General features: G+C 46.0%; 1 protein-coding gene across 1 annotated transcript in view; it reads right to left on the reverse strand.

The window, feature by feature from the left end:
* Positions 1–10,932, reverse strand: part of C6H10orf90 (chromosome 6 C10orf90 homolog) — a 63,223-nt gene extending 52,291 nt beyond the window's left edge. The window contains exon 1 of the mRNA XM_009087099.4: positions 10,686–10,932. Within this exon, the coding sequence (XP_009085347.4) occupies positions 10,686–10,767 (82 nt within the window). The 5' untranslated portion in view covers positions 10,768–10,932. The remainder of the gene's footprint in view (positions 1–10,685) is intronic.
* Between the last annotated feature and the right edge of the window lie 3,209 nt (positions 10,933–14,141).

Here is a 14,141-nt window from a genome sequence, read left to right on the forward strand (position 1 = left end):
ATCCTGGTGTGAGCAGTTCTTTGACAGGACAATCTCTTCCTGGGTAAAAGACAACTAACACCTGTGTAAACTGCTTTTACACCTTAGATAGAAAAATGAAAACTGTCTTTCACAAACAGCTTTCCCTGCACATACACCCCAGGAGTCTGAGTGACCATTAAACACAGAGTAACAGCTGGTTACTGACCAATAAAGTAATTGGCAAGGAAACTACTGACCAACTGGAGTCCCACACAAGGTCTGTGAATAAAGAATGGCCTTTTTTCCACCATGGACAAAACAGTCCTGTGGGATTTATTCCCATAATCCTGCAGTGCCATCCCAGTGGGAAAAGGGGAGAAGCAAAAGAAGGGGAGCACTTCCATGGGAAGTGGAGCCTGCCTGAGTTAGTGAACTCCAGAGCAGAGTCAGGAATTGTACATGGACGCACTCAGATCACCACCAAAATGCAAGAAATAATCTGATATTCTCAAAGATTATTGAGCTGCAATCAAGAGATCACTCACAAAAGGAACCAGGACTTGTGAACAGCTTAATGCAAGCAACTTTTCAGCACAAAAAATGGGGAATAAGGAAAACAAGGCTGCATAAGGAGCAGGATATTATGGAAAATACAGTGGCAATAACATAACTTAGTGGTGTGCTGCAGTATTTTGCCTAGTAATGATTTGTGTCTGTAAAATTTGAAAGGGACCTAATTGGTTATGTATATTTGTTATTTTAAGACTTTATGATAGATACTTCTATAGCAAAGATTTGGGAATGGGCAATAAACATGGGAAGTGTTCTTTTTTTTGTTTTGTTTTGTTTTTTAAAATTCAGTGCATCAATAATCACAACTTGGCCAAAAAAAAAAAAAATACTTAATTGGAATCAACCAAAAGCTGCCCCTGAGGCTTGGGCTCAGTTGAATGTTGGGTGCCAAAGTCAGCTTCTCCCTTTTCCTTAGGATAGCAAAGAAAAAGGAGAATGAGCTTGACTTTATTTACAGCAATGGTACATAAAGCCAAGCTCAATCTTAGGAGAAGCATGAGCCTGGGTAATTGAGTCAGGAAGAGGAGTGGAAGTCTCCTGTGACAGCCTGTAATTGTCAGAGTTCCAGTTAAATGCAGCAGACAAGGATTCAATTCATATTTTGAATGCCTGGGTAGTGCCTGGATCAAACCTGGCCTCCAGACCTCGGGAGAGCTGCTTCTCTCTGCAGCGTGCTCCCTCCTCTCTGACACAGAGAACGTTAACCAGGGTAATTCTGCACTCTGAGCTGAAAATATTTCATCTAGGGCTGCAGGAAAACTTTCATCCCCTTAGCAAGTGGGAGGTTCCTGCTGGAGGCAGCGATGGGGAAGATGGGGCTCTGGGAATGTCAGAGGCAAGCGAGGATTCTGTGGGTGTGAAATTGTTGGCAATTATGTCTGAGCACTGGCTGCACATGTTTCTGCTGAATGTGTTCAGATTTACTGGAGGAATTGGCCTGAAGTATTTACTGAATTCTGGGAGGCCTGATTAAAATAAACTGTGTTCAAGACACTTGTACTGTACTGAGACTCTGGAGTCCAGGGAGAGCTCTGGATGTGTCAGACACCAAAACAACAACAAATTAAAGAAAGGAATTGGCTCAGGAAATATTACTGCTGGTTCCTGAAAACAAGCTAAAATGCAGTTGCTACCTGAGGAGCACAAAGGGAAGGAGAAAGAACACGAGAAGCAATAAAGTAGAATTTGGATGTGGTGGAGCAGCTCTCTGCAGACCCACACAGGAAATGAGCACAGGTGATTAAGACTAAATCATTCCATGGTGTCCTGCCATTCCCATCCAGGCTGGAAGGGTTGGAAAGGCAGGAATGAGGGGAAACACCCCTTCCTCCCTAACTCTGCTGCCAGACCCAGGGCAAGGCTCCATTTGCCAGCCTGGGAACTGCCTTAGGTTGGAAATGGGGGGTGTGAATTCTACTCCCACCTGTCAGAGCTGGGGCAGTTCTCTCTGTTCCTGGGGCAGTTTTTCCAACCCTCCCTCCAGGAGATCTCTGCTGTCCATGGCCACTGAGTGTCCCTGCAGGGCTGATCAAATTCCACCATCCCATGGGAGATGCTCTGCCCAGGGGAGGAGCCAAGCATTCCTACCTGGATCCAATCTGCCCTGGGAACAGCCCAGCAGCCTTTGCCCCCTGCATTCCCAGAGGAGCAGCTTTCTGCTGCCCTGCATTCCCAGAGGGAGAGCAGGCCCATCTCCAGCAGCCCTGGAGCTGCAGAGGAAAACTCCCCCCTTGTGCAGGATCCCTGCTCCAGCAGAGCCACAGCTGGCACTGCAGGAGGGCTGAGCCCCCATGGGATGGGACTGTGCCACCACCCTGAGCCCCCTGGGATGGGACTGTGCCACCACCCTGAGCCACCCTGGGATGGGACTGTGCCACCACCCTGAGCCCCCCTGGGATGGGACTGTGCCACCACCCTGAGCCCCCCTGGGATGGGACTGTGCCACCACCCTGAGCCCCCTGGGATGGGACTGTGCCACCACCCTGAGCCCCCCTGGGATGGGACTGTGCCACCACCCTGACACACAGCGTGCCAGGGCCTCCTCTCACTCTGGCAGTGGTTTGGGGGCTTTTTGTACTCTTGAATTTGTATTTTAATTTTCCTAGTAAAGAGCTGCTATTCCTACTCCTGTATCTTTGCCTGAGAGCCCCTTAATTTCAAGATTATAAAAATTCAGGGGTGGGGGGATTTTCCATTTTCCATTTCAGGGGAGGCTCCTGCCTTCCTCAGCAGACACCTGGCTGCTCAAACCAAGGCAGGAACACAGGCAGCAGCAGCAGAGGTTTCCTTGCAGCTCACTGTTCAGGTTTCTCCCCTCTGGATCTCTCTGGCCTGGCTGGTGGAAGGAGCCACCAAAGCAGCTCTTCCACCCTGCACAAGCCACACACCCCACATCCAGCCCTCTTCCCTTGGAGGCCTCCATGAGCCTTCCCAGAGCTCATTGATTATGGAGAGGTTTGCAGGGAATGACAATTTAGGAGTGGGATCGTTCCCAACCAGGCGCTGTGGGAATCACAGAATCCTCAGATGGTTTGGGTTGGAAAGGACCTTGAAGGCCACCTGATTCCAGCTCCTGCCATGGGCAGGGACACCTTCCCTAATCCAGTGGTCCAGGAGCTGGGATTCCACCCCTGTGCCAACCTCACAGGGGGAGAGCAGCAGCAACACGAGTGGGGCCGTTCTCACAGCCCCCAGTGAGCCCTGAGCAGGAGGAGATCCCTGTTTTCCTCCTGGTTCCATGGAATAGGGCTCAGAGAGCCACTTCCAAGCCTTTTTATCTTCCCACCTGCAGGAGAACAGGACCTGCAGTGGTGTTTGGCTCCTGCCTCCTCCACCACACACAGCAACCAAGCCAGCCCAGGTTTCCTGTGGCATTCACATTCTCTGAAAAAATCCCTTTGCCCAGGATTCTTCTCCTGGGAAGCTGAGAGGCCTCAGAGAAAAAGGAAAACAATTTTTATCTGATTTGCTTCTTCTGTGTTTTGCTCATCTGGAATGTGTTTGGAGATTGTTTCATTGCATTCTGCTGGGAGTTGTTTTCACTCTTTGGCCAACTGGGGCCAAGCTGTGCCAGGACTCTGGAGAGAGTCACCAGTTTCCATTATTATCTTTTTAGCCTTCTGTAAGTATCCTTTCTTTATTCTTTAGTCTAGTTTAGCATTCTTTAATATAATATAGTGTGACAAAGTAATAAATTAACCTTGTGAGAACATGGAGTCAGATGCATCATTCCCTCCTCTGTTGGGGGCCCTGTTTTACAAGAGTTTTCCTTGGGATAGAAGGAGGAGGAGGAGGAGGAGGAGGAGGAGGAGGAGGCTGTTTCTGAGCCTTCAACTGCTCAGGGAAGGGCTCTGTGCTGCCCAGGAGGCTTTGGGCAGCACAGCAGCGCACAAATTGCCATCGAGCACGCAGAGGACTCAGAGCCCGACGCAGAGCTGGTGCCAAAATCCTGCTCTCCTGCCTCCTCAGAGGATGCAAAAAGAAGATGAAACCTTTCTTAACGATCCCCTGGTGCCACTGTGACTGTGGGTACCAAGGAGACAACACAAGTGTGGCTGTGGCAGGGATGACTCCCCAGGCCACAGCTCAATTTCATGTTCCAGGCAGAGCTGCAGCTCTCTGGATGAAGAACAGGTCATTTAGCCAAACATAAAAATGCTTCTTTGAGCACAGAAGCATCTCTCTGCTACCTTACCCATAAACTCCAGATTAATCTGCTGTTCCAAAGTGTTTATAGGTAATATCATGGGAGTTTCCTTTTGAAGAGTTTTATTTTATGGCTAAATTGCCAGCTCATATTCCAAAATCCCAGCTATGAGGTTCCACAGTTTTGGGGGATCTGCAGGATTGATGTGCTCAATTTCTGCCTCTCAGACTCTACTATCTGCTTTTTTCAGTCATCCTGCTACGAGGCATTTCTCCAGGAAGGTGATTTTCCTTCCTGTTCACTCTATCTCTGGCAGAAAATGCATTTTAGTGAACTAATTAAATAGAGTTGGATTGTACATCAAGTATCAGTAATAATATCAGGCACTAACGTTCTGGCTGCTGTGAGAACAGGTTGCAATACACATTGTACCTGTAATACATCACTGGGATAATGATTTGATGCATCTGTGCTGTTAAATCCTCCCTTGGCAGAGTGACCAGCAAGCAAAAGACTGGAAAATATTTATGGGGAAGAGGATTCTGGAATGGTGGAGGGAAGGATCCTCCTCTGTGGGCTGTCCTTCCCTGGACTTCTCCTCCCAGCCACATTCCCAGGGCTTGTCTGAGGCTGCATCCCCAGTTTTCTCCTCATTTTCTGACTCTCCAGAGTATCAGGAGCTCTCCTTTTCTGTATTCTACTTATTAATTATAATTAATTAAACTCCTGTTTAATTAAAATCTAGTGTATCCCAGAAAAACTTGAGCTAAACCCACTTATGTTTTTAAATACACTTCTTTTCCTTCTCCCAAAGGATTCCTGAGTCCTTCACAAGCTACCACCACAGAATGATTAAAATTAAAGCTCTTCTTGAGCTGAGTTTTAATTCTGTGAGTTAATTTAATTGAGGAGAAGACACACTGGTAACTTGTCCTCATTTCCCATTTCTGTGGAATAAAAAGAGGGAGATCTTGCCTAAGCAAAGCAATGTCCCCAGGAGAGGAAATTCTTGAGATGCTCAAAATGCAGAACCTGTAGCCAGTGTTTCTTCTCAAGTGTAGGGAAGTAAAAAAGGATAATTTTTTTGGGAACAAAGTTCACGGAACCCTTCTGGAGAATGCTAACCCTAATTCCTTGTTCATTAAGCTGTGATCTCCCCCAGTCCAGAATTCTGAGTTTTCAGTGACCCACTCATCCTCCAATGTCCATAATTCCCCAAAAAGAGCCATAAAAAGAAGCAAAAAGTATCCAGTATAATAATAAAAATATAAATTGACCTATAAATTGTCACTGCCCAGGTTCATTTGGGCACTGGGGGATGGAAGCACCAGGCTCACATCCATCTCCATTAATATTTTCAGCCAAAGGTTAAAGAACAGTAAAACCAACTAAGCTGTCAGAGAAAATACATATTAGCATTTAGATTAGCAGTTATTATCTGCATTTCCCATCAGCAGACAACAGTGAAATAGGTGATGATGGCTTCAGATATTTTTTCAGAAAGGTTAAGGGACCCCTGGATTCAAAGGGCTGGGAAAGACTGGCCTGGGAGATAAATGGCCTGGCCCTGGCATGTGCTGTGCATCCTCAACACATCTGGACTCTGGCTGGAATTAAAATTCATAATGCAGCAGCAATTAAAAGGCAGAAGTAGGTCAGGAGCTGTTGTTCAAGGCAGTGTGCAGGCAAGGAAGGAGAGGAAAAACCCCAAAGTGAGCAGCGTTTGCCTGCTGGGAAATTCAGCTGTGAGAAACTCAGGCTGGGGTAACAATGAGAGGGTAAACAGGGAAAGGGGAGTTTGGGTGGCTCAGCTCAGCAGGCTGTCCCCAGCTCTGAGGCTGCACAGTGACATCAGCTCTCTGCTTTTCCATGGAGAGAGCATTTCATTGTGCATGGCCAGGGCAGTGCCCTCCCCGTGTGTCACACGCTGGGACAATGCCCTTTGTGGGACCTCCACCAGCTCCAGGCATGGAAAATGGGACTAAAACCACATTGCTTCAATTGCTGTTTGAACAGCAGGAATTTGGTGCAGTCACCTGCAGGCTGGCACAGACCCTCCCTGCAGGCTGCTCCTCTTTTGCAGTGCTGGCAATTAATGCAGGGGAGGGATTTCATGGGCAGCTCAGTTTAGTCCCTCAGCCACAGAAAACTGAGCAAAGTGAGACCCAGCCACCTAATGTTGATTAAACCTTGCTTTCAGTATAATCTCTTCTTAAAGGTGTCCTGTTAACTAAAACTACATTTAAAAAATGTTCTCTTGTTCTGTAAGAATTTGCATGGGAACTTCCCCTGTTAAACTTTGATTTTATCCAGAAAAATAATTTTGAATGCTCAAAAGAGCAGCAGTTGGTTTCAGAAGAGGCAGAAGCTCTGCATGTGTGGCTCTGGGCTCTGCCTTGCCCTGCTTCTCATGGGAATTGCAGAGCCAAGCCCTGCCAGGGATCTCCCCAGGCTGCCCAGCCTCCCAAACCCACTTTCCATGCTGGCAGCTCCAAGTGGCACTAGGAATGCAGAGCAGTAGAAGCAGAAAACGAAATGCAATCAGTTCAACCCAAAGAGATCTGAAACCCAGCCCCAGAGGTGTCCCAGAGCACCCATGGCCATGTGGCCAGAGCTGCCTTCTGCTGCCCAAACACTTCTTTTTTTGCCATATATTTATCCTACAGACACAAGGGAAAATGTGTCCATATTCTCTTGACTCCAATCTTCTTCCAAAATTCAGCCAAGGCAATTGTCAATAGCAGATTTTGTCACTGGTTATTGTGAGTTTTCTGCACTGTTTTGTCCCCTGCCCCTCATAAATCCTGCACTGATGGGCTTTACTCACCAGCAAAGGTTTCTGTACCTCATTCCACCTCCTGCCACGGGCACTAAAGACATTTTCACCTGTTTGTGATGCAAGCCTGTGCAGGACCCCAATAATTATTAATGGCAACACACCATCAACAAGTGGGGACACAACTCTTAGAGCTGTTTGTGCTTTACAGGGAGGGCAGGAAGAAAATCCCTTTTCCCAGATTGTGGTCAGGGCTTGTTCCCCACAGGAGTTTGCTCACAGGGTTGCCAGGTGTGTGGCTGAGGTGTTACAGCATCAGCAATTAACTCAGTGATTAATGCACAGCCCTGATGGCAATCTGGGACAGGTTTGGGCTGGGACCACACTCAGAGGTGGGAGTGGAGCTGTCCCCTGCTCTCCCCAGGGATGCAGAAATGTCTCATGGAACAGCAGCAGCAGTGCAGGGGAGAGGAACACCCTTGAAAATGCCACAGGGGGGAAATTGGGGCTGGGCTGGAGCACAAACAAGCAAAGGGCTGTTGGGAACGCTGCTCCCAGGCTGGGATTTGCAGCAGAGGAACTCCTGGAGGACAAGGGACAATGTTAATTTTAAAAATATGCATTGCAGTTTTATCTGACTGTAGTCATGCATTAAACACAGCATGTACATTCACACCAGCTCAGCTTCTCCACTTCAAATCACAAGATCAGGGAATAACTGAGGTTGGAAAGGACCTCAGAGTCACAGGATCACAGCATCATTAAGGCTGGAAATTACCTCCAAGTCCAACCTTTGACCAAGTACCAACCACGACAAGGAGAGATATAAGAATGACACATCAATAATCACAGAAAACACCTTTTCCATACACAATTTGCTGGGAAAAAAAACCAAAAAAATGCAAAAAACCCCCCAAACCCTGCTGTTCTACACACAATTTTTGATACAAAACAGGCTGAACCATTCCAGAGCACGTTTTGGCCAAGTTTAAAAAAACTTTTCAAGAAATTTCCTTCAACAGCCAGCTCTAAAATTCTCAAAAAGCAATAAAAACTGAAATGGGCACTTGACCTATGCCCACTGCCAGAAGGAGAGCCCCAAATAATAATTGCTGCATGTGCAGTTTGGATTTTTATAGGTAGAACTCAATAAAAAAGAACAGATGTAAGAAATGTTCCTGCAAAATTGATAAAGTTTAAATTAAGGTGCAAGCAGTGCTTGTGGGGTTCTCCAAGGATTGGGAACTCTCTGTGGGCAAGGTTCAGGGACAGAAAGGGACTTGCCTGGAGAGAGCTGCTGCTGCTGCTGGGGCTCTGCATGGAGATGCTGCCCAGGGCCACTCCAGCCTCTTGCAGCTGCCACTTTGTCCCCCCAGCCCTTGGCACTGGGGTCATTTTATGGCTGCCAGCTCTCTGAGAGCGATGTAAGCTCAGCTTTGAACTGCTTCTGTAGCAAAGAAACGCTGCTAATCTACCAAACCTCCTTTTTAAACAGAAAGCCCCATGTAAGAAAGCTGATGGAAGAAAACCAGCTCGTTCCTGATAGCTCAGTGCAACAACAAAAAGCCAATAAAGAATTAGTGCCAACCTCACTTCAGAGCAAGTTTTTAACACCATCTGGAATCGTCACCCAGTGCATTTTCACTTGTAATTTTTTCTAGTTTTCCCCCTTTCTGGAGGCTCAGAAGAGAATTTTCCCCCACAGAGCAGTGACTGCCAAGGGTCTCTCCCCTCCAGCCCACCCGAGCTGGCAGCAGCACAAACTCAGAGCACCAGGAGCAGTTCATGACTATTTATACTCCACAGCCCCATCCTGCTGAAAGCTTTTAAGTAATTAGTTTTCCTCATTAACAGATGCTCTGCCTGGGGAAGGGCACTCAGGTGCTCCCAAGCCCCCTCCTGGATTACAGGGCAGCACCACACGGGCTGGGAGGGCAAAGCTCAGAAATGCTGAGCTGGGCTGGTGAGAAGGGCACCAAAACCACCACGTTTATATAAAAATGTGTCATTCCTGCAAGATCACAGAGCACCCCAGCAGTAAAAAACATTCCCAGGGCATTAGCACAATCCCCTTGTATTTAAATCAGATGGACAATATTTACCAACATCACTTTTAAGGAGAACCAAATATACTTTGAGGGATTTCAGGAGTTTTTTGGTGCTAAAGTTGCATCCTATCCTAAAAAAAAAAAAAAAAAAAAAAGCAATTTGATGCATCCCACGGACCAAAAAGTGATTTGCAAACACAGGGAACAGGGGTAGCCAATAAAACTGAGGTTTGTACCTTCTCCCTGCCACATCTCATCCATTATCCCATTTTTCTCTTTCACACTTGCAGAGGCAAAACGGACATCAAGTAAAGCCTAATTTAATATTATCACAAATGCATTCAAACACATCACCAAGAGCTGTGTTGCTAAAATTGCACTGCAGAAAAAATCCAGGTAAAACACTGTTATCTGCTTGGAAAAGCTGGGCCTGGTGCTCCAGCACCCACTGATGTCTATTGAAAGCAGCAGGATTATTTTCCTGCATAAGGATGACTCCCATGATTAAGGAGTGCAGGATTACATCCATTCTTTGCATATCTCCTGGTGTTTACACATCCCTGTTTTCACCTCTGGGTTTTTTGTTGTTTTCTTCTTTCTTTCTTTTTTTTTTTTTTAAACATGGGCATTTAATTACTGTAGCACCAGATATCATTGTGCTGGACTTGTATCCCTTTGAAATTTGGCTGGGTTTGAGATGCCAAAGAAGAAATTCTTTTGTGACCAAAACAAAGGAAATAAAGCAGAAGCAGCAGAATGTGGACTGTGCAATTAAAAACAAATAAAAAGACAGGGAACTTGTTATTCACAATCAAGGCTTATTCATGATTCATCTCACATCCCTGCTCCTACCCCTGGCCTCTGCTCTGGGGAGCTGATTGCTTTTGTATCAATTTTTAACTGTGCCAAGGACTGAGTTACCTGAGAGCTCCCGGGCACTGCTGGCAGGATCACTGCTGGAAAATAACAGCACTCAGACAGTTGAAACAAGTGTTATAGGTAGGTGCTGTTAATGATTAACAAAAAAAAAAAAAAAAAAAACTTTGATGTTTTTCACCTTATAAAGAAAAGGTGAGAGTTGCTTTAGTTTGTCACTGCCATGTGCTTTATATATTAAATACATCTCCTTCCTATCCTTAGGAAAATTAAATTACTTTTCCTCTACTTTATGGTAAAACGGAGCACTTAATGCAGAGTTATTAATTAAGAACTTAATGCAGGTCTCAGGTCATTGAGAAATGACATTGAGAAATGTCTCTAACTGAATAAAAACAACACCCTAAGTTAAACTTCCAACAGGGAACCAACTCTTTTTTTATGGAAAACAAAACTTCTTTCAAGTTCTCACATTTGACAGCGAATTACATTAATCTCAGTTTGGGAAAATTATAAAAGGAAACATAAATATCTTTAGTTTTAGCAGCTTGCCACGGGGTGGGGGGTTGAAAACTTAAATACCACCAGATAATTTCGAACAGCTCCATCATACCTTCAGTGCCAGTCCTGTAGGTGCTGTTTACATATTCCCTAGGGTTAAAGAGAAAGGCACTTCCTGCCTTTTTAGGCTTTTTAAACTCCCTTCAAGCTCCAAAAGAACAGAGTCTGTTTTCAGAAAGGCAGGCACAAGAGCGAAAGGAGCTGGCAGGAGGCTCAGAACCCCCCCGAAGTTGCCCAGACTCACCCCAAAGCCGCGGCTCGCTCCAGCCCAGGCTGCAGAAGCTGCGGGAGCCCGAGGGCTGCGCGTCCCGGGAGCGCTCGGGCATCCCCGGGATGCGCTCCCGGCCGGCCCCGCCGGGTGACAGCGACAGGGCCAGCCCGGAGCTGCCAGCACATCAATTATTCACCCTCCAGCGCCCACAGCAGCTGCTCTGCTCCGGCAGCCGCGACTCAGCCGCTCGCTGGGTGATTTGAGTCCCGGGAAAATCGGATTGAACGAACCTGGGCGCGCAGGTGGGGACGGTCCGTGTCGCGCTTGTGCCCTCTCACCCTTGGCTCCTGGGAGCAGTTCAGTTGCTTGGTTTCAATATTGAAGTTGTGTCTCTCCTTCGGAGTGTTCTGGAGCAAAGTTAAGAGGAAATGTCCAGATCTGCTCTTGCACATATTTCTGTAATGACCTGCTGGACTTTTAAATAGCCAACACCTGTTGGCCAAAATGTTCCTGCTCTAAGCATGAAAAGGGGGGTAAAAAGCACAGCAAATTCCTAATTCACTCCAGAATCTATTGCAGTGTTATTTTTGAAATTATGTTTTGAAGGTGATGTTTTCACCTCTATGTTTTATTTTTTTATTGCAAATTTTTAAAATAATCAGTGGCAGCTCCATTTTTCTGCTCGATGTTTGTCATTTAGAAGTCATTAATAACTGAGTATAACAACAATTTAATAACTGAATAAACAAACAATAAACAATTTAATAACTGAATGTAACAACAATTTAATAAGCATCCTTCTGATAATTGATCACAAGACTAATGATGGAACACAGTGAAGGATTTTTAATCATTTACCTGTGTAGTTATGTAATGTCTTAATGGGGTAAACAAAGATTGACATCATTTTCTCTAATACTGCTAAGAGCAGCACTGGAATATTGCATTCATTTCAGTCTCCATCTTCTAAATAGAACAATAGAAAAAACTGCTCAGAAATTATTTGAACTCACTAAGGAGAATTAAAAACATGTGATTCAGCCTGGTTTGCTGTCCAAAAGGATACTGAGAGTTAATTTGATTACAGTGCACCAAGGGTTTTTCAAGGAGAAAATACCTCGAAGTACTTCTGAGGTAGATATTTCTTTGGAGACAGTGATTACATGCTACAAAAATGTTCTGAGTGCACCAGTGACCCCTGCATTTCTTAGATACCTTTCCAGAAAATATGCTTTTGCCAAACAAACAACAAAATTTACAGAACTTAAAATGCAGGGAACGTAAGAGCAGATTCCTTTAAATCCTTTTAGAACTGCATTCTATGCTCATGCTGTTCATTGGATCCCCACTACCTTCCTATCAGCTGCTTGAGGTGATTTTAGCAATCTTTAAGTAAATTAAAAAAAAATTGCAACGATTTCAGGATTTCACCCAGAGAACCATGACATTGTAATGCAAATGAAGCTGATGAATGTTTCATGGCAGACTTCAAAACGTTGGCTGCTGAGCCTTTCTAGAGCAGCCCAGGTGGATGCACTTTTCCTCCCACCTTTTTCCCATTATTCTAGTCAGGATAAGAAAGAAAAACAACTTGGGGCACAGGGACGTTAAATAATTTGATTTTGCTTGAGAATTATAAATGAAGCTTATTTCTGCCTCTAATATTCTGGCTCTAGACAGGTTTAGACTGAGAAAAACACAACTTTATTCAGTGTTTGATGTAGATTGGATTGAGTGACTTTGAAGACTTTGATCACCAGCTTAAAACTGCAGCAGGGACAGAAGGGTTTGTGATTATCTGCTGGGTTTTGGCACCAACCAGGATCTGCTGTTCCTTCCAGATTGCAGGTGCACTTTGGAGGTGGTGATTACAGAGATCACTGCTGAGGTCACCCCCTCCTATGGAGGACTTGTGACAACGGCCAACAAATAATGTGTTTTCACCTGAACTGAGTGCTGGAAACGTCCTTTAGGATGTGTGCAGCTTGAAAGGAAAGGTTAGGCTGCAGGGAAGAAGACAGCCAGACTGATATTGGCCAAGCCAGCCCTTGGAAGCGTTTCCCAGCAGGATGCTCTGAGCCCAAACCCAGCCCTGACTGTGAGCACTCAATGGTATCTCTGGCTGCAGCTGGGCAGGGCATTGTGCAGCTCCCTGGCAGCTCCAGCCCCAGAGCTGGCACGTCCTGCCAGCCCTCCAGAGGTCTGCAGGTGGATGCTGAGCAGCAAAGAGTGCAAGGGGAAGGGAGGGGGAATTGCTGTCTGTTGGTGCTGCATGAGTTTTGCCTGGGAAAAAAGAAATGATTGACAGAGTTGTAGCTCAGAGTCCTGTTCAGACTGTGTCACATATGCAAGGCAGTGACAAATTATGCTTGACTGCACTTGAAAGCTGCAGAAATGTTGAGTAGCACGGGCAGGGAGATGGGGTTCCTATCCATTGCCATCAAAATATCATCTTTTAGTGCTGTTGACAGTTTAATAGCTACTTCTGGATGGTGGAGAGCATTGTGAAGTGCTGCCACTGTATTATTAACCCAGGCTGGAGCTTCTCTGCAAATCAGAGCTAAAATCCACACAAAGGGAACTTCTGAAACAGTTTTAGATTGAAGGTGTGCTGGTCCCAACAGGAGTTTATCTCTCTGTCTGCATCTCAAGGGGACCCAGTAACTCTTTAAGCCCTGATTACTTTATAGTTTCTTTTCTGAGATCACAGAATCATTCATGCTGGAAAAGACTCCAAAACCATTGAGTCCAACCATAAACCCAGCACTGCCACATCCACCACCAAACCACATCCCAGGGCCAGACTCCATCCCATTGTAAAAATCCAGGTGATGGAATTCTGCTCAAATCGAACATTTTTGGTTCCATTTGTCTCCTCCAGGCAGCTGGGGTGGGATGTGGATATGGATATGGATATGGATATGGATATGGATATGGATATATCCTGCTCGGACCTGCAGGATACAGTGTATGATACTGCTTGTGAGAAAATGCAGCTGTGCAAAGCTGCATCCATGCATGTGACTGCCTGAAATCATTCCTGGGATGCACAAAGCTGTGCCACACCTTGGAAATGGCTTGCAGGGCCCCAGTCTGTGACGGTTCAGAGCAGATTTGTTGAATGTCACCCAGCCTCAGCACATCCTGTGGCTGGGGAGGTGTGGTGTGGTGTGTGCCCACAGGAGAGGTTTGGGATTCAGCAGATTGGAGTGTGGCTCTCTATTGATACCTTTAAATTAGCTATCACTGCAGTATCTGCTTTCTGTCAGGGTGCTGCAGGAAATCAGTGAGGTGCATCTGGGAGGGGAGTGAATCAATTCCCTGCTCTGCCTGGGGGCTGACCCTTCCCTGTTGGCTGTTTCCCAGCTTGTCACCTCACTGATTTCCCTTTTTTCCCACTGTTCCTTGGCACCACTGGCAGGGAATGTGTTCCCTGCTGGGACACCTGTCTAGAACTGCCACCTCCCCATGGTGGCACCTGCCCCAGGT

The sequence above is a fragment of the Serinus canaria genome, chromosome 6 (assembly GCF_022539315.1).
Source record: "Serinus canaria isolate serCan28SL12 chromosome 6, serCan2020, whole genome shotgun sequence".
In the NCBI taxonomy this organism is placed as follows: Eukaryota; Metazoa; Chordata; class Aves; order Passeriformes; family Fringillidae; genus Serinus; species Serinus canaria.